General features: G+C 43.6%; 1 protein-coding gene across 4 annotated transcripts in view; it reads right to left on the reverse strand.

Moving 5' to 3' along the window:
* Positions 1-257: 257 nt before the first annotated feature.
* Positions 258-26,048, reverse strand: part of LOC112253529 (cullin-9) — a 34,834-nt gene continuing 9,043 nt past the window's right edge. The window contains exons 3-41 of one of the 4 annotated variants that reach the window (XM_024425485.2): positions 23,845-23,999; positions 23,113-23,709; positions 22,822-22,963; positions 22,444-22,634; positions 20,407-20,806; positions 19,993-20,185; positions 19,689-19,890; positions 19,309-19,502; positions 18,985-19,181; positions 18,517-18,754; positions 18,212-18,317; positions 17,864-18,091; positions 17,559-17,649; positions 17,141-17,312; positions 16,713-16,818; positions 16,505-16,600; positions 16,207-16,382; positions 15,990-16,123; positions 15,687-15,872; positions 15,353-15,379; positions 14,929-15,065; positions 14,644-14,826; positions 14,285-14,442; positions 13,969-14,170; positions 13,619-13,790; positions 10,612-10,757; positions 10,363-10,492; positions 9,910-10,112; positions 9,474-9,727; positions 8,279-8,654; positions 5,785-5,925; positions 5,409-5,573; positions 5,007-5,170; positions 4,762-4,855; positions 3,351-3,536; positions 2,188-2,305; positions 1,946-2,079; positions 1,722-1,813; positions 258-1,612 (exon numbers count right to left, since the gene is read on the reverse strand). In XM_024425485.2, the coding sequence (XP_024281253.1) occupies positions 1,405-1,612; positions 1,722-1,813; positions 1,946-2,079; positions 2,188-2,305; positions 3,351-3,536; positions 4,762-4,855; positions 5,007-5,170; positions 5,409-5,573; positions 5,785-5,925; positions 8,279-8,654; positions 9,474-9,727; positions 9,910-10,112; positions 10,363-10,492; positions 10,612-10,757; positions 13,619-13,790; positions 13,969-14,170; positions 14,285-14,442; positions 14,644-14,826; positions 14,929-15,065; positions 15,353-15,379; positions 15,687-15,872; positions 15,990-16,123; positions 16,207-16,382; positions 16,505-16,600; positions 16,713-16,818; positions 17,141-17,312; positions 17,559-17,649; positions 17,864-18,091; positions 18,212-18,317; positions 18,517-18,754; positions 18,985-19,181; positions 19,309-19,502; positions 19,689-19,890; positions 19,993-20,185; positions 20,407-20,806; positions 22,444-22,634; positions 22,822-22,963; positions 23,113-23,709; positions 23,845-23,999 (7,094 nt within the window). In that variant the 3' untranslated portion in view covers positions 258-1,404. Of the gene's footprint in view, positions 1,613-1,721; positions 1,857-1,945; positions 2,080-2,187; positions 2,306-3,350; positions 3,537-4,761; positions 4,856-5,006; positions 5,171-5,408; positions 5,574-5,784; positions 5,926-8,278; positions 8,655-9,473; positions 9,728-9,909; positions 10,113-10,362; positions 10,493-10,611; positions 10,758-13,618; positions 13,791-13,968; positions 14,171-14,284; positions 14,443-14,643; positions 14,827-14,928; positions 15,066-15,352; positions 15,383-15,686; positions 15,873-15,989; positions 16,124-16,206; positions 16,383-16,504; positions 16,601-16,712; positions 16,819-17,140; positions 17,313-17,558; positions 17,650-17,863; positions 18,092-18,211; positions 18,318-18,516; positions 18,755-18,984; positions 19,182-19,308; positions 19,503-19,688; positions 19,891-19,992; positions 20,186-20,406; positions 20,807-22,443; positions 22,635-22,821; positions 22,964-23,112; positions 23,710-23,844; positions 24,000-26,048 lie in introns of all 4 variants that reach the window. The other 3 variants (XM_024425477.2, XM_042323287.1, XM_024425493.2) reach the window with 3 other exon arrangements.

Genomic DNA, 26,048 nt, shown 5'->3' on the forward strand with positions numbered 1-26,048 from the left:
TTCGTTAGCTAGCTGACCAACAACTGCAACGATGTATTTGAGAGAAGTGGTCATTGTGCAAATGTATGTTTTCAATAAATATTGCAGACGAAATATAGCTTACATGTCAACTATCTAAACTAATCACATCGGTTTTGCCCGTGGTTACGCACTGGTCTACTTAGTTCATTGACTTTCATAAAAGAGAAAAGAAAGTGGGTTGCCTCGCTGGATGCTTCAAATTTAAATCAGGTAATACAGTTATGAAATCACTCTAGTACGGTAGCAGAAAAAGCATTTATTTAGTCAGCTGAAGATGCACAACTTCAACAATGAGATCAGAAAGATAACATTTTGGAAGATGCTCAGTATGAATAAGGATATCGCAACTTCAATGAGCAAAGTATGTTGAGATATCAGATACCTCTCAACCCATTAAACAGATGAACATTGACATGTACAAAAATCAATGCTATTTTCCAGCAAGAATAAAAGCATGTAGGTTTTCGCTTAGCAAATAATGCATGAGCTATGATACTTTCAATCCGTTATATGCAGAGGTTAAGAGGTGGCGACATGTTTCTGATTTGTCAGTCTGATGGGCTGTGGCTTGTTGCCAGACACACCAAATATCTTACACCCCCTGCAACCCTTTAACCCAGATGCGTGAAAATGTTTCACTCTTCAAACATTGTATTAACTGATGTCTTTAGTAGGCTACTAAACAAACCAAATATAAATGAACAGTATTAACTTTCACTATGGAAATCAATTGATTAATTGTGTTCTTTATCATTTTTGAAGGCATATAACCATGTATTAAAAAAATCAACCAAGGCAAACCATTTGGTAATGAACGACATATGCCAACTCAACATGTCAGTATACAACAGATATAAAAACCATTAACTTAAAACTAAGACAGCAATCCTAGCACTGGATTATAAATCCCTTTATTGGATAAATCAAAATGCAGCATCTGTATTAAACAAAAGTATGGGCTTTGTTCCGAAGTATACGGCCACACCTCCCAAATATATCCTCTTACAGGGATCCTTCATTATGCATGATGATCATGGAACCCTCATCGGCTTCAAAACAGTAATGTGAAAAATAATGAAAGGCTCTAGGATTTCAAACCTATTTGATAAACAATAAGAGGAAAAAGTAAGTGTACGCCCCTAGCCCCTAACAATTGCAGTTGTGGCATGGGACAAAAATTGTGAAAGATCAGCACAAACAGGCTGAACGGAAATGTGAAGGCTCACAGCCAGCCTCACTTTAAACAAGACCATGGCTTTCCTGTTACCAAAGCTCTCTAATGGATATTTGTTTGTTTATTAAGTACTGTTTCTAATATAGTTATATGGTGTTTGCAGTGCCTGCACAGATTGACATTTCCTTCCTTTTAATATTTTCAGATATTTAGTCAAAAGGACTGAAATCCCTCTCAAGGTTTTCAGACTCGTCGTCATCAGAGAAGAAGTCGTCCTCGTCTATGTCATCTTCATCATCTTCATGCCATTCGAGGACTTCCTCATCGTCATACTCATCATCCTCCTCTGCCTCATCTCCACCTTCCTCCTCATTGTTGTTGTTGTTGTCAGAGTCACCAGACTCAGAGGCTCCAGCCCTGCAGAGAGAACACCAGTCTCATCGTGAGCACAGAAAATCAGGAAAAACATGCTACTAGATCCAGATGGTAATGTGGAGATCCACTTCTCAAAATGTTCTGTACTCACGCTTTGTTGGCATCTGTGGTCTTAGAGAGATTTGAAGCTTGAGCAGATTCCTGTTCCTGTCCCGTTTTGGAGTTGTAGCCCACTCGAAAGTCCTGTGTTTGGAGAGACCAGACAGGAGGAAACCCTAATGATTTGCTGTTGATTGGACCACAATGCATCCAGTAAGTATTAGCACCACACTTTGTGTTCTGCTCTTCAGAGTGTGTGTGCGTGCAAGTCCCTACCTGGGTCGAGTGTTGTAGAATGGCCACCAGACGCTCCTGAATGCGGCGGATGAGTTCCAAGCCAGTGTTGAGGTGCTCAGGCTTCAGGAGACGGACGCAGGATGCTAGATCAGTACACTGCAACAGGGTCTCCTCTGGGGGGGGGACACGATAACTTATTCATGAGGCTTGCAACATCCTCAATAGCAATCTGCTTTGACAAAATCTTACTATGATTTTCCTAGAATTCATGAAGGTCTTACCCAGCAGGATCTGTAGAGCATTGGTGTGAAGCTCCAGGGCTTCCATTTGCTGCTCCATCACATCCATCTTCTCGGTGTCCTGGTTGTAGTAGCTGTACACACACGAGTAGGCCAGCACCTACATGGCAGTCAGGCAAGAGGTCCATATTAGTCATATGGATATTTTAAATACTAACAAGGTTCATTGTGAACCTTGTATGCAGGGGTGAAAGCAGATTTAATTTCTTACCGGTACGGGACAGCTAATTATTCTCTATGGCCAAATCATGCTTTCTGGTGTAGTAGCACAATTATAATTATTTTATTGATTTCTTTAGACTGGAATATGCAATTCAATTTACTTTAAGGAAAGCTCATCATCCCCTAGCCTTATGGACACGCCGTCTATGCCTTTTAATGTGGCAGAAACACAACCAGTCATTGTGTTTCATTCGATTGTTAAACAATCATTTAACAAAGGCCAAAGGACTACGCACACATTCATCCACTCACAAAATAATTTCAGCATTCAAACCAACAGTGCACCGCAATTTGATGAATGGAAAGAGACATTAGTTACAAAACACCTTTCGTTATTTATTTATTTATTTAACCTTTATTTAACTAGGTGAGTCAGTTAAGAACAAATTCTTATTTTCAATGACGGCCTAGGAACAGTGGATTAATTGCCTGTTCAGGGGCAGAACGACAGATTTGTACCTTGTCAGCTCGGGGATTCGAACTTGAAACCTTTCGGTGACTAGTCCAATGCTCTAACCACTAGGCTACCCTTCCGCCCCATAATAACATTCTACGATTTGTCATTGGGCCTACCCTTGATGCATCCACTGTTGTCCATGCACGCCTCGGTCTCAGCCATCTCCACCTTCCCAAAATGTAACTGTTCTCCACAAACCACAATGCATTTTGGAGCGTATACCACTCGGTTTCCAGTCAACTTACTAATTTGTCATGCGGCTGACCTGCAGTAAGTTTAAATAATGGTGTAATAACCCCACTATTTATTTTCCCAGGACGCAGTACCCTACCTTCACCCCGGCTTGTATGTGAAATCACATGCTGGTAGATTTTTCCAAAATGCTCTTTAACACAAGAGACACTGTATTGCTTCAATGTCGCAACAGATTAGTTGGTTATTTTCCTATTAGTTTACTTCCTCTTACCTTGCGAGCTTGAGCAAGTACTTTGCAGGCATCAATAACAAATGTCAATGACTTCATTTGGAGGGCTTCATTGATGGAGGAGACTTTGCTCTCCAGATTGATGGCGAAGTCCTTGGCCTGGTTGTGGAAAGTGCATCTCTCGTTGTAGTCTTGGAACTTCTTTTCCTGCCTTGCTGCTTTACTCACCTGCAGACAGACCAAAAAAATATCACTGCATTGGAAATCAGAGCTTTTGTTTATTACTTAGTTTTGTATTAACTTAATTGGGATAGGGGGCAGTATTTTCACGTCCGGATGAAAAGCATGTCCAAAGTAAACTGCCTGCTACTCAGGCCCAGAAACTATGATATGCATATTATTAGTAGATTTGGATAGAAAACACTGAAGTTTCTAAAACTGTTTGAATGATGTCTGAGTATAACAAAACATATTTGGCAGGCGATACCAAGGACAAACCATTCAGATATTTTTTGTTTTGTTGTTGAGGTCACTCCTTTCAATGAGTTTTCATTGGGATTCCAGAATTCTAAGGGGCAGGCTTGCAGTTCCTATTGCTTCCACTGGATGTCAACAGTCTTTAGAAATTGGTTGAGGTTTTTTCTTTGAGAAATGAAGCAGCACTGTTAAGAAAGAGTGTAGAGGGAATTGTACTCTTTGAGGCGCGTGACCGGAAAAGCACGGTCCACTTTTTTTCCTCCGGTATTGAACGCTGTTTTTTCCATCTTAAATTTTATTGATTATTTACATAAAAAAAATACCTAAATTTGTATCAGGAAAGTTGTTTGAAATGTTTGGACAAAGATTACAGGTAACTTTTGAGATATTTTGTAGTCATGTCGCACATGTTGGAACCGGTGTTTTTCTGAATCAAACGTGCCAAATAAATTGATATTTTGGATATATATATCAAAGGAATTAATCAAACAAAAAGGACCATTTGTGATGTTTATGGGACACATTGGAGTGCCAACAGAGGAAGATCTTCAAAGGTAAGGTTTAAAATATATCTTTATTTCTGCGTTTTGTGTCGCGCATGGTGGGTTAAAATATGATTGTCTGTGTTTATTATCTGAGTATAGCACCTCAGCAAACAGCATCGTATGCTTTCGCCGTAAAGCCTTTTTAAAATCTGACATGTTGGCTGGATTCACAACAAGTGTAGCTTTAATTTGGTGTATTGCTTGTGTGATTTCACAAGTTTAATTTTATAGTAATTTATTAGAATTTGGCACTCTGCATTTTCACTGGATGTTTGCCAGGATCCTAGAGAAGTTAAAGTATGTAGGATTGGACATGGATGATCATATCACATACCAAAGGGGAAAATACTCCGCAATTCATGGAAACCCTTTGCATTTGGACTAAATCTTATGAAGCGCAAACTTAATTGAATCAAGTCATATGGACTCACCATAGCTGAGCAATTGTAGTAATCTTTGTGGGTTGGTTTCCATGGCTTGAGACACCTCCAGCAAAATCCATGGTTACATTTGGCACAGGTCATACTGGAAGAAAAACAAATGGAGTGGTCGTAACAGTGGAGCCTATAAATCCCTACAACATACTTCTGGTAAACCTTGAAATGGTTTGATGGAGAAAAAAAAATCACCAGAACAGGGCTGAGGATTAAAACGGGCCCAGTAGCTTTACACTTACTGAAGGCAGCCTTCGTTCTTCTCTATCTGGGCCTGGCAGCTGGGGCAGCGTTTGGAGATGAGTTTGGCAAGGTGCTTACTTTGGGCTTCCATGGTCATACCCTCGTAGTAGCCACCATCGTCCATCCACTGGGACATGTGACTGCAGCTGGCTGGGTAATGAGCCTGGGGGAGATGGAGGTTAAGCTGTACTCTGTGCTTGCTTGAGTGTCTGGAAAAATATGTATCGATAGATTTACCCTACACCAAGTTTGATCACTAACCATACAAATATGGATTTCTGATTCAATACCATTAAAGTAAAAATATTACAAATCAACCCAAAAAATGTTTACTAAAGCCCTAACACACAAATGAGAATGAAGACATGAAGCTGTGTACTGTATGACAGTTCAGTGCTAACCTCTGGGAAGTTGCAGCTAAAGCAGGAGGACCAGCAGCACTTTGAGCAGGTTCCCATGCTGCCGATGTTCTCCTTGCACAAGATCTGGTCACAGCCCAGGGGGTTGGTGCACCAGGTCAAGTTGGAGCAGCACTCCACGTAGCCCCGGAGGAGCGCGTTCTCATACTGGAGGAGAAACGGAGGACAAGAGCGGAGGGGCTCAGCGAAAGGATAGGTACTGCTGTTTTCAACTCACGAGACGCAAACAAACATTGTAAAACTTGACAGAAATGTCCATGCTAAACTGAGCCAGCACTTCATATGACAACTAGACTAATGTGACATAACATTTTGGGTTAAAATAAGTGTCTCTCATTGAGTTGTGTGGGGGACAGACCTTGGCAATGGTGTCTTTGTCGGTCAGGATGTTGAAGAAGAACTGAGAAGTAGGTTGCGCACGGCAGTCAGTGATTGGACAGTTGCAGTTCATCACCAGGTTCTGCTCAATCCTGGCCGTAAGGTACTCTTGCCAGCAAGACTGTAGGAAGGAAATATACAGGGCCTTCGGAAAGTATTCAGACCTCAACTTTTTACACATTTTGCTAAGTTAAAGCCTTCTATAATGTATTAAATAAAACAAATTTCCTAAGCAATCTACACACATCCCATAATGACAAAGCAAAAACAGGTTTAGTAATTTTGCTAATTTATTAAGAACAAAAATACCTTTACATAAGTATTCATACCCTTTGCTATGATAATCAAAATTGAGCACAGGTGCATCCTGTTTCCATTGATCATCCTTGGGATGTTTCTACAACTTGACTACACCTGTGGTAAATTCAATTGATTGGTCATGATTTAGAAAGGCACACACACCTGTCAATATAAGGTCCCACAGTTGACATTGCATGTCAAAGCAAAATCCAAGCCATGTGGTCGAAGGAATTGTCCGTAGGGCTGAGACAGGATTGTGTCGGGGCACAGTTCTGGCGAAGGGTTAAACATTTCTGCAGCACTGAATGTCCCCATCATTCTTAAATGGAAGTTTGGATCCAGAAAGTCTCTTTCTAGAGCTGTCTGCCCGACTAAACTGAGAAATCGGGGGAGAGGGGCTTTGGTCAGGGAGGTGACCAAGAACCTGATGGTCACTCTGACAGCGCTCCAGAGTTCCTCTGTGGCAATGAGAGAACCTTCCAGAAGGACAACCATCTCTACAGCACTCCACCAATTAGGCCTTTATGGTAGAGTGGCCAGATGGAAGCCACTCCTCAGTAAAAAGGCACATGACAGCCCACTTGGAGTTTGTCAAAATCCACCTAATTACTCAGACCATGAGAAGTAATATTCTCTGGTCTGATGAAAACAAGATTTAACTATTTGTCCTGAATGCCAAGCGTCACATCTGGAGGAAACCTGGCACCATCCCTACGATGAAGCATGGTGGTGGCAGCATCATGCTGTGGGGATGTTTTTTCAGCAGCAGGCATTGGGAGACTAGTCAGGATTGAGGGAAAGATGAACGGAGCAAAGATCCTTGATGAAAACCTGCTCCAGAGTGCTCAGGACCTCAGACTGGGGCGAAGGTTTACCTTCCAACAGGACAACGACCCTACGCACACAGCCAAGACAACACAGGAGTGGCTTCAGGACAAGTCTCTGAATGTTCTTGAGTGGCCCAGCCAGAGCCCGGACTTGAACGCAATCAAACATCTCTGGAGAGACCTGAAAAGAGCTGTGCAGCAACATTCCCCATCCAACCTGACAGAGCTTGAGAGGAATAGGAGAAACTCCCCAAATATAGGTGTGCCAAGCTTGTAGCGTCCTACCCAAGAACACTCAAGGCTGTAATCGCTGCCAAAGGTGCTTCAACAAAGTACTGAGTAAAAGGTCTGAATACTTAAGTAAATGTGAGTTTTTATTTTTTATAAATTTGCAAAAACAATTGGTTAAAACCTATTTTTGCTTTGTCTTTGTGTAGATTGATGAGGACAAAAAAAACAATTTAATCAATTATAGAATACGTCTATAACGTAACAAAATGTGAAAAGTCAAAGGGTCTGAATACTTTCCGAAGGCACCGTAAATAATCAAATGAGTCCTTTGACAAACTGTACACATGAATTAGGAGAAGATGTTACTACTCAGTATGTACAGCGTCCTTCATCCTTAACCCCCTAGAGTTAATTCTCACGTAACATCTGTAGCGTCCCAACGGTTTGACATACAAACTCTTATGACCACTATGGAAAGGGGGAGACTTTCACGTACACAATAGTGGTCACCGACCCCCACAAGTGTCAGAGGACTCGTCTGAAGTCGGTACCGTTGACATGCAAATTTCTGTTTGTAGTGTCCAAACAGCCGGCTACAAACTAATGTGACCCACTACAGAAAGGGTCACAGGACTCATCTGAAGGTAACCGGTACCGTTTATTTAAAAAAAATATTTAAATAACGGAAGTTTGAAGGTAGTTTTATGCCTAACCCCTCCAAAAATAAGGAGTTAAATGTGTAAAAAAATATATATTTCCTGAGCTTTCTTATATCTTCTAGATAAGACAAACACTTAAATCTGGTTCCTTATGATTGGGTTTTTGACGGTCTTTTTTACCATTTATGAATGTGTTATTCAATGCGTTTCTCTAGGCTATAGTAGTAACTAACAAATTCAATATTTTATCAAATAAATATTTTATTCCTGAAGGGGTACTGAAATTCAGAATCAAATAGCTAAATTATCTATAGTATGACCATCTTAAAACAATTCCATGTCAGTGTAGAACCCTCGCTCCCCAACAGCTTAGACTTTAGAATTAAAGTATCCATGCAAGATTTTTTTTAAATGTAAAAGTCTGAAAAGGGGTAGAAAAATGTGTAAGGTGACTGACCCGGCAGCAGTAGTGCATGCAGCAGAGGGTGGGGGCAGGCTCTGCCTCCCCTGTTTGGGAGATGAGGCACACGGGGCAGCTGGCCACGGGGCTAGGGGGTGGCTGGGGGTTCAGGCCCTTTAGCCCGGCAGCCAAAACCAGGGAGTCTGGGTCATCTGTGTAACGCTGGATCAGCACATCCATGTTCCACTTGCAGTGGACCAACAGATGCTCAGCCCGGTCCAGGTCCAAACTCAGAGTGCCAGAGACCTGCTGGACGGTGCGCTGCATCAGCTGCCGGACTTCCTCCTGGTTCATGGTCCGGCCCATGGACAATAGGACAGCCTCCAGGACTCCATCTTCTGCACTCGGAGGGGCTGCAATGATGCCTTCCAGGCTGCAGGAGGAGACACAGTGGGTCACAAGGGTACTTACAACTATGGAAATCTTAACTTATTAAAAGTGAGGGTGTCAGAGTTTAGTATGATTACATTGGAAATGCTCTAAGAGAACAAGCATGTGTTACTTAGTGAGTAACCATAACATCCTTATAGACAAGCAAAACTTAAGTCATCAGGTTAGTAGTAAGTGTGATTTTAATGACAGCGTGACTGATTTTGGAATCTTCGTTAGAAAATCTCACCCCACACAACATTTCTAGACTATTTCATTATAAACACAAAGAAAACAACAAACATGGTTCAAAGTTGATCAATTTTCTTTATTTATAATAAAACATTCACTGGCATATTTTGCCTGTTCCTGAACATACTGTATAAGAGCCTAGATTATTTTTTATGTTGCATTTATCGTTTGAGTAGAGCCATGGGTTTCTTGGAAAGTAATGGCTTAGATGAACAGCATCAGTGGTCATCCTGAATATGAAATTACTGACATTGGTGGGCATTGCCATGCAGCCACAGTTAAGGTCAAAGTGCATTTAAAAGCTTAAGTAGGACAGAACGAGAACATATATGTCACAAATACGTGCTGTAACAGGACTGAAGACCTCAACCCAATTGGTTATTTATTAAAGCATTTATCCGATGCCTAAGGCAGTGGGACATAAATCGAAAAGGCCTGTTAATCTAGTCTACTCTCCTTCCCTACAATTCAAAAACCAAACTAGCCCCGAGATACAGAATCTCCCCAGAGGTCACACCAGCCATCCACATTAAAATTCTTTCCCCCCACTGGTCAAGGCCAGTCCGCACACCTGATGTCAGCGTTGCTGCTGCTGGGGTTATTCTTCAGCTCAGCCTTGCTGAAGGAGAAATGCGCTTGGCCCTTCTGGGGAGTGGAGGGGTCCTCAGGCAGGAACTCCACAATGTGGGGGCTGTCCTCGTTGCGCCTGATGTAGCCCTTGCTGATGACATGCATGACGCAGGACAGCACGTCCGTAGTGCTGCAGCTGAAACGAACTGAGCCCGGGGAACGAGTCACCTCCCGCTTCTGACACGTGTCCAACACCTAGGGGAGGACAAGTGAGAAAAGTAGTACATAAGACACCAGCTGCTAGTATCTGGCCCATCAAATAAAGCTGGTCCTGAACCACGGAGGGATGGACGTCTATACTACCACTACATAGGTTCAGTTGAGGATCTCAATTGGTCACACATGAAAGAGGACATGGGGAGGAAACATGGCCTTACTCTGAACACCAGGTTGTCTATGTGCATCTCTTTCTCAGCCTTCATGATCTGGATGATGAGGCAGTAGATAAAGTTCCTCTTCCTCTCCAGCGAGCGGGCAGCATCCTCATCCACATTCAGGTAGGTCTGCTTGGGCAGCAGGTAGCAATAGCTGTGGCTTTCCAAACTCTGAGACAGAGCTTTTTTGTTCAATCTCAGGACTCCTATGAGCAGAGAACAAAACTATACATTCAGTGCAACTCCACCGACAAATGCCAACAGTAATTTCAAAATGGTCACTAAAATAAAATCTAACTGGGGAACAATGCAGGAGATGAGGTCTGTCAGTAAAAATGTAAATGCAATGTCACAAAATCTGATGGATTACAGGGATCAACAGTAGCTCCATAGAATATTTGTGAAAGGCTCAGAGAGAAAGAGCTAGCCAGGGGAAGACACAGAGCAGGAGCTCACCCTTCACAAGATTGTTGTCAGGGCTGTCTTGGGTGAGAATGCCCTTCCCTGCTGTGAGGGGAGACAGAGCATGGGCCAGCATTGTCGGGGAGAGGCCTGTGGCCTGCTGAAGAGCCTCCACAGATACATCCTGAAATAAAATACAACAGGCGGTAGTATCAGAGACAACAGTCCATTGTCAAAGGAGAAAATGTATTACTTCAACTCCCCATAGTGCATTGCACTGTATCCCCCCGGTCATCTAGTTACCGCTTGGTGGTTGAACTGCAGGAGGATGTACATCTGCAGGGTGGAGACGTAGAGAGTGCAGGTGCCGTAGCGCAGCTCTGCATGGCCCAGCCAGGTCCACTGTAGACGCCGGGGCTTACTGTGGGTCAGATTGTACATGCACTGGCCTGCAGACAAACACACATCACTCAACGTTTAGCCTCGAGCACTTTCGTTCTGAAAGATGCCATTGTAACGGACTGGTTCTGATGAGATTTTGGCTCGTTTCAGGAAACTAGGCACATGTCTCTGAGATAATGGATGGGCTGGACATGCCGGGAGATGAGTTTGGATGGCTCTGCCATTTGGCATGCTTCTGTCTATAACGTGAGCAGCTCAGTATGTGTTCTTTCTACCGTGCAATTTATTTTAAAGATATAACGCTAGCCATCGAGAACTACAAAAGTTTTGCTACTTTCTCAACAGCATTGATGCCCTGAATTTAGCAGGCACTTTCGACAGATAAGTTGGAAAAAGTGATGGGCTACTTTCTGCACACGCCACGGTAATTGTGAACGGGAGTGACTTGACAACTCTGGCCAAACAATGTGGCTACAAACAAAATGGAGTTCAAATGGTGCCCGTCTGCTATGATGCGTTCAACCATGTATACGGACGGGTAAGACTAGCAACATTTTCAGATACAAGTGTCTAATTTTGTGAGAAAGTAATTTTCATTCCAAGTTAAAGCGTACCGTTTGCTGGCAAACTGGCAATAATATTACACAAATCATGTATGATCTGTGTAGTAATATTATTGGAATCAGAAATCTATTTGCATTGCTAGTTATAGCCTAATATGTTAACTAGCTAACATTGAACATAGCTAGTTGGTTAGCTTTAGCTACCTGCAGATTCATACTACAGCTATGACTACAGGTCGACCGAGTATGATTTTTCAACACCGATACCGATTATTGGAGGGCCGGAACAGCCAATACCGATTAAATCGGCCGATTTTTAAAATGTATTTGTAATAATGACAATTACAACAATACTGAATGAACACTTATTTTAACTTAATATAATACATCAATGAAATCAATTTAGCCTCAAATAAATAATGAAACTTGTTCAATTTGGTTTAAATAATGCAAAAACAAAGTGTTGGAGAAGAAAGTAAAAGTGGAATATGTTCCATGTAAGAAAGCTAACGTTTGAGTTCCTTGCTCAGAACATGAGAACATATGAAAGCTGGTGGTTCCTTTTAACATGAATCTTCAATATTCCCAGGTAAAGAAGTTTTAGGTTGTAGTTATTATAGGACTATTTCTCTCTATACCATTTGTATTTCATATACCTTTGACTATTGGATGTTCTTATAGGCACTTTAGTATTGCCAGTGTGACGGTATTGCTTCCGACCCTCTCCTCGCCCCTACCTGGGCTCGAACCAGGAACACATCGACAACAGCCACCCTTGAAGCATCGTTACCAATCGCTCCACAAAAGCCACAACCCTTGCAGAGCAAGGGGAAGAACTACTCCAAGTCTCAGAGCGAGTGATGTCACCGAATGAAACGCTATTAGCGCACACCCCGCTAACTAGCTAGCCATTTCACATCGGTTAAACCAGCCTAATTTTAGGAGTTGATAGGCTTGAAGTCATAAACAGCCCATTGCTTGAAGCATTGCAAAGAGCTGCTGGCAAAACACAAAAGTACGGTTTGAATGAATGCTTACCATCGCTCAGTCAGACTGCTCTATCAAATCAGACTTAATTATAACACAGAGCATTTGGTCATTAATATGGTCGAATCCAGAAACGATCATTTCGAAAACAAAACGTTTATTCTTTCAGTGAAATACGGAACCGTTCAGTATTTTATCTAACGGGTGGCATCCCTAAGTCTAATTTCCCTAATTATAAGAAATTCATGTTCGCAGGCAATATTAACTAATAAGCAGGTTTAAAAATATATACTTGTATATTGATTTTAAAGATAGGCATTGATATTTATGGTTAGGTTTGGTGCAACGACAGTGCTAAATCACCACCGGTTTGGCGAAGTAGGCTGTGATTCGATGATAATTTAACAGGCACCACGTCGATTATATGCAACGCAGGACACGCTAGATAAACTAGTAATATCATTAACCATGTGTAGTTAACTAGTGATTATGTGAAGATCGATTGTTTTTTTTATAAGTTTAATGCTAGCTAGCAACTTACCTTGGCTTCTTGCTGTCCTCACATAACAGGTAGTCAGCCTGCCACACAGGCTCTTCGTGGAGTGCAATGTAAGGCAGGTGGTTAGAGCGTTGGACTAGTAACCGGAAAATCAGTGTCCAAAAATACTGATTGTTATGAAAGCTTGAAATCGGCCCTTCTGATTAATCGGTCAACCTCTAATTTCAATCTTAAAATGTTACGGGATGCATTTTCTCCGTTTTTGATGTAGGCCACTGGTTAAAACTTAAAGCAGGTACAGCCTCAGTGTTCACAGTAAACACACGCTGGAAGTTGCACAAAATGTTCATATCATAACTTGGATGTTATTTGATAGTGTGTGTTTACCAGGGACGCTAATGTGAAGAACATGACCTACACCAAAGTCAGATTAGGATATAGGCCAAGGATACTACTTTTTACACCTAGACTTGAAATATTTGGTTGGTCTCACATGTCGAACCTTAAAGAGAAGGGTAGGGCTAAGGCTTAAGAGGGTGGGAACGATGATGAATGGGTGTAGACAAAGAGCTCTCCAGTAGGTGTACCAAAACAGCCAAGGGCCATGTTCTCAAAACTGGGGTTAAAAAGTTAACTTTTAAAGCAGAATTACTTTCCCATTGTTAGTCAACTGTAGTGTATGATAACATTTTCTAGCAGAGTCTTTTATCCAATGTAAAAAACACAATTTAAAATGTTGCTACGTAACACCGAATCGAGGTGGTCAGTCACATATGAGAAATAATAAAATACATCAAAAGGAGGCAAACAAATTATAGCATACAAACTTTTTGAAAAGAGATAACCGAATGGGACTGACTGTTAGAGTAGAAGTCCGTAAACTCTGCCAGGTAGGTGCAGAGCTGCTTGGGGAAGTATCTGCTGTGGTTGTCCATGTAGCAGGGGGAGGAGACAGCCCAGCAGCGAGGAGACAGGATCAGCACCTTCACCTCACTCTCCTCCTCAGGCTCCGATGGCTGATCATCCATCATCTGTAGCACAGCAAAGGACAAATAGTTTGTTATAGGTTGGATTCCCAGGAGCCCATATCACGTCGTAACATGTGTATGCTGCTTTGGAAACGAGCATCAGCTATATATCTATATTTTCTTTTTTAAAGGAAAAACATTGCAGGGCCTGATACAATAGTAGTTCTCATCCTCTGCTCACCTCCTCATCGACATCCTGAAGGGTCTTGTCCAGCTGCTGGAGGCGGTAGAGGTGGAACTCCTGCTGCAGCTCCTCAGACTCACTCAGGTTCTTCAGCATCTGCTGGGGGAAGCGGTTGGGAAAGCAGGTGCCTATCTGCATTATGACAGCACTCTCCAGCCACACCTTGCCCTGGCCTAGCAGCCTGTCACCCAGGTAGTACCTGTGGAGGAGGAAACGAGATGGATTGAGACTCGGGTACAATATGGTCCTTTTCAGAATGATAAATGGTGTTAGGCGGACCTTACCAACTACAGGGATAGAAATATGGCCTTACCTGTAAAAGTGCTCAAAGGTGTTGGCCAGCTCCAGGCCGGAGAGGAAGAGCATGGGTTCTAGGAATTGCTGCAACTGGTTAAGAGTCTCCACGTTGCCAGAGTCCACTCCACTCTCTTGGATCATCAAGTCGATGTACTGGGCAAACCGCTCGCTCACCTGCAAACAGAGATGGAGAATTCAACCTACACAAAGAGCAGTGATCTGGAGAATAGATGTGTTAACGGTGCACTGCCGGGTCACGTTCATTAGGCACCAAACAGAAGAAAAATGACTGGAACGGGGAAGAACTGTGTTTTCTGTTGCATGCCCTAATATGACCCAAGTAGTATTGAGTATAGGTCGTCTAGTATAACTCACGTGCATGGCAGTGAGGATGGAGAGCTGTAGGAGAGCAGCAGAGAAGCCGTGGCGGAGAGCCAGCACAAATGCTGTCTGTTGGCCAAACAGCTCCTCCATGGCATTCTTCAGACGGAGGTACATGTTCCTGTAGCGCTCCACAAAGTCTGGCAGGCTGCACGTAGAGTCCAAAAACTTCTTAACCTGTTAAACATGTGTTATGTCATCACTCCAAAGTTATTATTTATCTAGGAGTTCCAACTTTGAAATCCTGCCAAAGGTTTTAGAGATAAAGGAGTGGCTTACCTGTCTCTGTACAACGCCCTGCCAACACAGTGCTATCCCTGCAATACTGCTGGTGTTCTTCATCTTCGGCTTGACAGAGTTGGAGGAGGAGGAAGAGGAGACAGCGGCTGCATCTTTGTTCTTTCCCTCTTTTCCATCTGAAAGTAAATGACAATTCAGTTACCTTCTAAACAAAAGGTTTGAGATAAAAATCAGGGTAAAAACAATCTGCAGCCAAAAAAATAAATAAAAATCAAACACATAGTCCTGATCATTTTCAACTGAAACTGGAGGGTTGCGTGTGGGAGGAAAGCGGAATGTTGCAGTCATTAGTTATATATAAAAAAAATATATAAAAAATATTTGTTTTAAATGGGGGTGCCATTGAGCTGGAAGAATAACTTAAAACGAAATGCAGTACATTAGCCTCTAAACTGTTACTTACTCTTTAAATCTTTGCTTCGGTTGATACCTTCTGAAAACAAAAGAAATACCTTGAAATACGGAAGACTTGATGAGTGGTGTCTACCAAATATTATAAGTAAAGTATCAATACACTCGCATTTCCAAATTTTATACTACCATGCAAAATCTAGTCTACTAAGACGTATTCTCAGCTCATTTTGATTGGCAATTCCCAGCACCCATTTCCAGGGGCAATAATTGTCAGTTCACTATTCTGAAGGTTGAGAAGCTGGACAGAGAAAAGACCCATAGCAGCCTTGAGTGTTTATCAGAAGCAAATGCGTGGTAAGGTATAGCGTTACAGGATTACTCACTGCACTTGATGGGCGGCTTGAGCTCCTCTGTGTCCACTCTGCTGGTATCCACATGAACCAGTAGGTGGGTGAGGCGACGGACGCGGGAGTTGAAGATGGCGGCCCGGCTCTTGCAGCGCCTGGCTGACTCTGCGTTGTCAAGGTACTCACTGAGCAGCCAGGAGAGGGGACTGAGGACTTGGGTCTCTGTTGGGAGTGGAGAAGAGAAGCAAGTTATTTGTAATGTATGACTGATAGAAGCTAGCTGAAGTGCAGGAAGTGTGTGCGCGAGAGGGACAGAGTGAGACAGACTCCAAAAGTTACCCGAGATGGTGATGCTCTGTACGATGGGGGTGATGAGGGCCTCCCAGCAGGTACGTCCCAGAGCCTCCGCTGCCTCGGCATCAGGCAGGAAACGATCAGCAAACATCTGCTCGTGTCGCAGAGCGCTGTTCAGTCTGCAGACACACACCAGGCCAGGTTAGCACAGTCAGGGGGTCCGTGTAATTTGCAGTACCGTGTATAGTAGAGACAGGCTTACTTGTTGAAGAGCTGCAGCAGCTGGGCCTTGTCCTCCAGGATCTCCTGGCACCAGGTGTGGGCCTTAGTGGTGTAGAAGAGGTAGGTGCGACAGCAGAGCTGCTCCTTGAACACGGGCCAGAAGGTGGGCTTGGGTCCCAGCACCTCAAAGCCGTGGACCCTTGTGTCAATGCCACCCTGGTGGGAAGAGCAGGTTCAAAATTTAAAAAGGAGACTCCCTGCTGACCAGAGTTGGGATTAGTACCATGTCAATTCAGGAAGAAAACTGAAATTCAAATTTTCATGATTCCACACCCCACCTGCTGACACCGCTTGATCCTGATCTGCACAATGGACCAGAAGCGGGTCATGTTCTCCAGCAACACAATGCGATTGGCTGAAGGAGGCACATTGACCTGTAAAAACAAAGAGTTGGGTGGGTGAGGGGCTTAAACCTTAAAGACGAGATGGTAAATGTAACCTATTTCCGAAAGTTTCCTACTCCGGTCTGCTTATACAGCTACTTACTGTGTTCAGCTCTGTGTTGATGTTTGTGGGGTCATCTCCTCCAAGTACTACCATGCGGGCAGGCATATAGCTGGAGTCTTCACTGGCCACAAGCACTGCCAATTGCCTGAGTTAATCAAGAAAAGGAGAACATTTACTTACAGTAAGTAGTTAAGAGTAAAAAATAAAAAATAAAGTTTAAAAGTACAAATATCAATGTCATTGAGGTAACCACAGTTGTTTGAGAGCATGCAGTCTAGCATAAAAATCCAGACACATGAACAAGGCAATAACAAAAGTTTCAGTATACAGGCAAGGTAAAAGTGGGCAACACAGGTGTGCTTCATTTTCAATTGTCTTTAAAAAAAAAAGTGCAATTTGCATACATCAAGATTAAAAATGCCAACATTCTAAACCCTCTGTATGGCCAAAGTGATGTGTGGACGTACCTAATCACCACCCCCTTGTGCATGTAGATGTTGATAAAATGGGAACCTGTGCAGCCATTGGACTCCCAGTACGTTTTAGGGTTCTTGTCAGTGAGCTTGTTGGCTCGATGGTGATTAGAGGAAACCTCCACTTTCTCCCAACACTTGTCCTCCTTGAGTTCCACACTAGATCCTGTTAAATGGTCATAGACAAAGAATGACAGTTTAAGACAAGTTGTACTTTAACTTTCAGAGGCTAAATAAAAACTTCAAAGGATGTTTGGTTAAAGTAAATAAATCTACCAGTACTCATTTCTTGATTTTATGAAAAAAAAAAGTAACATTATTTATTTTGGCACCATTTCCATACAAGGCTAGTATTCACTTGTAATTTGAGTTAAAAGTAAGATAGAGATATATATATATTTTTTAAACACACCTTGGCACAGATTGCGCAGAAAGATGTCAAAGAAGGGGATGTTAATTGGTTGGTGGCTTCGCCGATGCTCCTCTATTTGGCCCAAAACCATCTGTATTTGGTTAGAAAGGACAGCAGAGATTACAAATGAGCTATTAGCAACATAGTAGCATGACACTTGCAAGACAAATGTGGCACCCACTATTGAAGGAACATTTCAAAGACCCACAAGTAAAAAAAATTATATAAAAATTTAGAATTTTATAATATAAAAACCTAGTCTTGTAACTGACTGAATAGGTAAGATAGTAGAATTTGTATTAAACCTGTATGCAACCAGCCAGAACGCTGGTGGTCATTTTCTTGTAGAGACTGGCGTACTTCTCACAGTCTGTGATCAAGTCCCGCAGCTCTGTGACCAACAGCAGGTTGATACTGTGCTTGTCTAGCGCCTTGCCCAGGGCGTCCTTCGTGCCCAAACGACACATCACCACGGCATAGTCTTTGTTCACAGAGGCCAGGCGATACAGGAAGCGGATGAGCAGCTGGACCACCTAGACGAAACAACCTTGTGTTAATTACATAACCATTAATTGAATACGTATCTAAAATAGAAACATAGAGAATTATAACTACGCGCCTTTGGGTTTATAGTTATGGAGGATCTTTCCTACCTCACGGTCATTGATGAATGCGGTCATAGAAGACAAGCATGGTTCTATGCTCTCATGCCATGGAAGCAGATCCTCCAGGTAATTGTCCAAGAACTTGTTCAATATTCTACAGGAGAGAATATACAAATGTTCTTGTTAAATTAGTTATTCTCAGGGCACCATTGAAAATAAAATACATGCAGTGCATACATACACCCTTTGGAGGTTCATTACACAGTACACTGATGACATGATCTAGGCACTGACATGACATTCCAACAACTAAACCCTGTTGGTAGGCAGCACAACAAGCCCCTCAGTCTCACCTGAGGATGGAGAGCTGCGCGGCCCGGTCAGCTCGGTGCTGGTCCATGAGGCGCACCAGGTCCTGATAGGTCTCTCGGCTGCGGGTCACCTGGTTGCGCTCCTCCTCTAGCTGGGAGGCGTCGTCACACAGCAGCTGCTCCAGCGTCAGGATCACCTCCTTGGTTGCCGTCATCTCCTTCAGGCTCACCACCAGCATCTTCAGCTCTGTGTCCTTGAAGTCCAACTCATCCTTTGACTCTGGAAAAATATCCAGAACATAATTGATTTACTTAATCTTCTTAGTCCCCATTAGGACATAGGCCCACAAGAAGAGGACAATAAACTGTTCTTTATCGTTTATTGTGGGAAGAAGGATCTATTATAGGAATGCAAGAGGCATGGCAGAAAAAGCATATGTGCAACTAGCTAGCTAGGAACCCCTACACATGACCGGAAGGAGTGTGTTCAGACGAGCAGTGAAATCGAACCTTTTTTCTCCAGCTTGTGGACCATGGAAATGTGGTTGAGGGCAATGATGGCCAGCATGTTCACTGGCCGCGAGGCTGCGAGGCACTTCTTGAGCACAGCGCTGACATCACAGGCCACCAGCTGTTCCGCCAGGCTCTTACTACTAGAGATCAGCATGATGATCACCAACAGACCATTCCTCACCGATAACATACACCTGGAAGGAGAGAGAGAGCAGATATCCCTTAGCCGCCACTGTGACATAGCAGTGTCATCATAGGAAACAGTGGAGTTGGGCATGTTACCATTCCCTTTGAGAGCCAGTCGGGGTGTAAAAGACATACCTAGGTGTGTTGAGCATCAGTTCAATGCCGGCGGGGATTGCAGCCAGCAGTCCCTTGGAGCCCTCGGCGGTGGCAGAGCCAATACTGGCAAAGACACCGAGCATCATGGGTGTGCCAGACTCAGAGAGAGGAAGATAACAGCTGCTCATACTGCCCAGATCATGCTTACTGGCACCTGTGATAACCATCAGAGTCTAGGGAGGGGAAGAAACCAACACACAGTAAGTGTGGACAGAAATATGATAGATAACTTCACAGCTGCAGTGTTGCCATGACTTGTCGTCCCCTAAAACTATAAGGAAACATGTGCTCTTTCATTATAAAACTAGCTAGACAATAAAACGTGAGTTAAAAAAAAGAAAAAGTGATTGAGAACTCACAGCCAGAGCGACTTGCTGGACCTGTGGGACAGTGGGGTATTCCTGCATACAGGAGAGGATAGCTTTGACGCCACCTTCAGTGGCAAAGGAGACCCTCCACTCGTACTTGACCATGAGGGCGCGGGTGAGACGCAGGGTGCTGACCACGTTCTCCTTGGGCTGCCCACTCAGTATCTCGACCAAAAGCTTCAGGACTTTATCCCTGGGGGGTGGGGTAGGGTTTCAAAGATCAAGTTGGAGGACACAAATGTTAGAGTTCAAACATGACCCTAAGAGAATAGAAGTGTGCAGACAGCAGCCTTACCGTATGGTCTGGACAGCATCCGTCCTGAGGGTGCTTCTCTCCTGAGGCCCCTCATCCTCTAGGACCTGGATGATGAACTTGATCCCAGCCAGCTGCTGGACTGGATCTGAGCCACTCTTCTTCATGATGTCAACCACCTCCCCCAGCTTCTCCAGGGCTGTCTTCTTGCCCTGCACCTTGGGGTTGTTAAACACTGGTAGGGAAAACACAAGGCACAGCATGTTAGAGCAAGTATGGCTGTCATTATTTAAAAATCAGGCTAGAGTGCAACAGTGTGAGGTAATAAAAACAACCCTGTATTCTTGGGCATGTTTATGGTTTCACTTGTCTTTCTCTGGAAAAAGGGGTTGGCTATAGCTAGAGGTAGTTTGCCAACAACAAAAACAAACAAAGCTCAAACACAGACTGCCACACCTTTCATCTTTTCCTTCAGGTCTTCTGGGTAGTTAGACTCATCTTCCATGGGCAATTCAGACTCTGTGTCGGAGCAATAGTCCGTAGGACTCTCCTTCTTGGGCTTCTTGGACAATGAGCCCATGGCAGAGGAGGAAGAGGCGGTGGCGGTGGCATCAGATGAGGAGTTGCCCCGTCCTCCACCCAGGCCAGAGGATCCGAGGGAGCCGTCGGGCAGCAGCTCATCGTCTTCCAGGCCTCCACCACCACGCCGCAGGTAGTGTTTAGAGAAGGCATGGGAGCAGAGCAGGTCCCACAGACATGAGTTCTGCAGGGTCTGCTTCAGGTAGTGGAGCATCTTCCGGGCCACCTCGCCTGGCACCGACAGCTGGATAAGAGTGGCCTCATCTACGTCTGACATCTGACAGAGCAGAGAGAGGCAAAAATATTAAATCTACTCTCAACATCCATGGGGGCTGAGCATCATGAAAATAGCAGGAAGTGTGAGAGGATTAGAGAGTGGGAATTAAAGACGGATGGGGTGGCTCTATTTTCCCTCGAACATCAATCCAATAGAAAATCACATCAAAACACTTAACACAGTATGTGCTTTTACAACTCACCTCACTGCGATTGCTCAATTTGAAGAAAGGAGTTCAACAATAGGTTGAAACTGAGTGGAAAACATGGTCGTTGTGAATGTTGTTTCAGAGCCAAACAACGAAATGGACAGCACTTTCTAAGGTGAGGATTAATTCAAAACACCCATATGCATATTGGAGCTTACGCATAAGCCTTTCAGCCCCCCCAAATTGATTTCAAATAATGATTGTGCTGTTACACAATACATAGCCAACCACATTTTACACCTGGCAGAAATACATCTTTGGTCTAGCCTAAATTTAAAAAATTCAGACTTAGCCTACACTTAGTGAATTTGTATTTTATAGCGAATATATTTTTATATTTCCATAATAGCCTGACATTACCTTTAGCAACAGAATATCTCACCACTGAGTTACCATCTCCTCCCCCCTCTCCTTCATTCCTTTCTCCAGCGTGCAGAGAGGGGCTGTCAGTTTAATGAGATTGTTTTCACAACAAAACATGTAACTACCAAGGTTCCAGAACAGATTTCCCCTGGTTTCCTAAAAATTAAGCACTGGGTTACTGCAGGAACAAACACCCACAATAACATCTGCTAAATATGTGTATGTGACCAATAAAATTTGATTTGAATAGGGTTGGAGAGCCATGGCATACAAAGTTTGGGCAGAATATCACCTGTTGACAGCCAAATTACCGGAGTAGCCTACCCAACATGAGTGAAAAACATACCGGCGGGGAAGTGGCTTCCATTCGCTACTCCAGGGCATACGGATGACACACCTTTTTTTGTCTTGCCCATTTAATAAATGGGCCATTCAAGTAAAGACCAGATTATTATCTGAGAACAGTCTGATGGGTGAAAATATGATCACTTGAGAGAACAACGTGTGCAGCCTGAGGCAAGGAACAGAGTGCAAGCTTTTTTGTGACTTTCTCAAAATCATCAATAGCCTATAGGTCACATCATGCAGATCATATCTTGTGATTTCTAAGGCAGTCTAAGGTTTGCATCACTCACAACCAAAGTTGCTAAATAACTCTAAATCTAGCATATAGTACATGTTTCAAACGCTCAACATAGCCACTTCATTTGGGCGCACTCTCACTCCGGAAAGGGAAAAATATCCATTCTATTTTATTCAGTTAAGTTCAAATATGTTCCTCTTATTATAAAATAATGGCACGGGACTTAAGCACATCTTGTCTGGTAAATTAACAGCACGGTGCACCATCAGATAACATACAGTAGGGGAAATCATATTCTGTTCTTTTGAAATGCATTTTCTTCACATCATGTTTCTTTAGACCTAAAATAAATTTATTGTGATAGTGTATATTCAATTGATTTATTATACTTATTTTAAAAATGTAGATATCCAAAAGGCTTGTATGACAATAACTGGCTGACAACATTTCATGACCGCCACAGCTCCAGTGATGGGCACTTGCCTGTTCATCGAGGCTCTGACGCAGGATGTTGTTAATCTCCTGCTGTTGCTTTGGTTCCAGCTTCTTGATGAAAAAGAGCACTTCCCACCACTCGGCCCTGCTCAGGGTGGCGCCGTCAGACTGCAGCCCCTCAGCCAGGTAAGGCAATGAGTACAGCCCACCAGGAGGCTTGGAGAATAAGGTCTGACTCACTGCATACAAGACAACCATATTAGACAACAGTTTCTAATAAAAACAATATTATGGCAATTTGTTGAATTTACAGAATTACCTGCGTGTGCATTAGGGTTGAAAGTTTGTGTTCTTTGGCGCTTCGGAGCCATGTTACTGTTAAAAGTCACTTACATGAGTGAGTGTGGTTGCAGAGGATTCTCTTACCAGTCGTGAGCTTGATGGTCTCAGTCAGAGAGGAGGCCTTCTCCTGGGCGTCTTTCTCACCCTGTCCACTAGTGCCAGTGCCCAGGATCTCAACCATGTGCCAGTGCACCCAGTAGGTTCGAGACAGGGAGGTCCAGTACACCTGTGCACAGAAAAACAATCACTTTACAGCAAATCTGACCAAACAGCGTTAATGTCTTTCCCAAATCCGTCATCACTCAACCCTAACTCAAATCGCAGGAGCCTGTGCTGTGTGACACAGTCTAGGCTGATACAAGGTGTGATTTTTACCTGCACTGGTGGCGAGCCATCATTACTGTAGCGGAAATCCCCCTCATCACCAGCGCTGACCTCCTCATAATCCTCCAACATACGGACCAGCATGCCGCTCTTCAGGTTTTCCTGCACATATTCCACATAAGCTGAGCGGCTGGCGAAGTCTGTGCGCGTCTTGAAGCCGTTGCTGGTCTTCTTCTTGGGTGGTGTGGTGGCTGCCATGTTAGAGGCGGCAGCAGTGGCAGGAGAGGCAGAAGCAGAGGCAGAGAAGCGAGGCTGGAAGATAGAACGCACCACACGGCGGGGCGGCTCGTCCTCCCGGTCCTCCCCGCAGGCGCTGCCCTGGACCAGGCCGGCTGACTGTGGCGGCTGCCGGTTGCGGTCCCAGCCCATGACGCGCACCAGCTCAGAGATGAGGTTAGCCATGGCCATGGTGAACTCAAACTCTCGTTGGACACGCAGGTTCTCCGGCTGGTGGCCTGTCCCTGAGGAGGAGCCTGCTGAGTCTTGCCGCTCAGAGCTCGACTCCACCCCTGCCGTGTTGAGCTTGTCCATCAGGGACGTCACACACAGGTAGCGCTTCACCAGGGAGAACAGCAGCTTCCCTGGGATCTGGAGCACACAGGGGAAACGCCACATTACATCTCCGCGACCGGTAATTCACTGGTTTGATCTAGAGGTACATGTAGGAACCCATTGGTAAGTAAGAATACAGTACAGAGACATGGAATATGATGTGGTAGCTACCTGAGGGAGGTGGATCCCCTCAAAAGAGATGCCATGTTCCTCAGAGGAGGTGGTCTCTGCAAACAGCTCCAGGAGGGTGTAGCGATTGTCAAAGTCCATGTGCTGCTCAATACCGTCCTGCTGGCTGAGGGACAGGAGCACATAGGCACGGCTCCCTGTGGGAAGACAGGAGAACCATTATTTTATGTGGACACTATTTTGAGCTTACCCTCTGAATCATTACTGCTTGTTGGTCTGTCATGACACCTAGTATCTAATGAGGTGGTTACCACTTCCCTAGGAGAGTTGCATATACACACACACCTACCTGATTAACAACCCTGTTCGGTTTCACTCAATTTGAACTTCAAGTCATACTCTAAAAAAGTGAGGTAATGATTCACTGCTTCAGTACCAGATACAAATATGTTTAAGATACAAGTGCATAGGTCAGCAGGACCCAAACCGGTCCAAGTGTAGAATAAATTGGTCATAAAATGTATTAATATGTTACGAATTGCCAGTTCACTAAAATGTTTCTCATATTACATTCTACCTTATGAAAATCCCGCTCATCTTGAGACAACTGATGCATCCTCTCCATCAGTGTCAAACTGCATGTAAATGTTGACAGTCATTAATCTAGCATTACCACCCAAGCAGCATCAGTAACGTAGTCAAACTGAGCAATATGCCCAGCACTGAGCAATGCAAGGTAGGCGGCCTCTTCCTGATATCTGACACATTCAGCATTCAAATGCTAAAATGGCTTGTGTGATAGGTTGTCACTCAACCTAGCAAATTACGTAAGCGTTATTTATCTTCATCTACGCGAGGTTAAAAATAAAGTAATAAAAGTAAGCTACCAGAGACAGTGGCTACAAAGCTGTCGACCACACCACTACCACGGTGCTGACTGATCTCGTTCACAAGATCTGGGAGCATAATATCATATCACAAGACTGGAGAAAAGTACTTATCTTCAAACTGCCAAAGAAAGGAAACCTCAGCGAATGTGGCAACTAGAGGTCGACCGATTAATCGGAATGGCCGATGTTTTCATAACAATCTGAAATCGGTATTTTTGGGGCGCAGACTTGCGCAGTTAAGAACACATTCTTATTTTCAATGACTGCCTAGGAACAGTGGGTTAACTGCCTCGTTTAGGAGCAGAACGACAGATTATCACCTTGTCAGCTCGGGGGATCCAATCTTGCAACCTTACAATTAACTAGTCCAACGCAATAACGACCTGCCTCTCTCTCGTTGCACTCCACAACGAGACTGCCTGTTACGCAAATGCATTAAGCCAAGGTATGTTGCTAGCTAGCATTAAACTTCTTATAAAAAAACAATAAATCATAACCACTAGTTAACTACACATGGTTTATGATATTACTAGATATTATCTAGCGTGTCCTGCGTTGCATATAATCTGACTGAGCATACAAGTATCTGACTGAGCAGTGGTAGGCAGAAGCAGACGCGTAAACATTCATTCAAACAGCACTTTCGTGTGTTTTGCCAGCAGCTCTTCGTTGTGCGTCAAGCATTGCCCTGTTTATGACTTGAAGCCTATCAACTCCCGAGATGAGGCTGGTGTAACCGAAGTGAAATGGCTAGCTAGTTAACGCGCGCTAATAGCGTTTCAAACGTCACTCGCTCTGAGCCTTCTAGTAGTTGTTCCCCTTGCACTGCATGGGTAACGCTGCTTCGATGGTGGCTGTTGTGTTGCTGGTTCGAGCCGAGAGAGGAGCGAGGCGAGGGACGGAAGCTATACTGTTACACTGGCAATACTAAAGTGCCTATAAGAACATCCAATAGTCAAAGGTATATGAAATACAAATAGAGAGAAATAGTCCTATAATTCCTATAATAACTACAACCTAAAACTTCTTAACTGGGAATATTGAAGATTCATGTTAAAAGGAACCACCAGCTTTCATATGTTCTCATGTTCTGAGCAAGGAACTGAAACGTTAGCTTTCTTACATAGCACATTACTTTCTTCTCCAACACTTTGGTTTCGCATTATTTAAACCAAATTGAACATGTTTCATTATTTACTTGAGGCTAAACTGATTATATTGATGTATTATATGAAAAGTTAAAATAAGTGTTCACACCATGGTCTATTGTTTGATAAAATCCATTTTTATAGCCTAACACGAAACATTTTGTGAACCGCTTGTGTCGTGAATTCCGTCTCATTCCATTTTCGACGA

This window comes from Oncorhynchus tshawytscha, linkage group LG01 (genome assembly GCF_018296145.1).
Source record: "Oncorhynchus tshawytscha isolate Ot180627B linkage group LG01, Otsh_v2.0, whole genome shotgun sequence".
Taxonomy (NCBI): domain Eukaryota; kingdom Metazoa; phylum Chordata; class Actinopteri; order Salmoniformes; family Salmonidae; genus Oncorhynchus; species Oncorhynchus tshawytscha.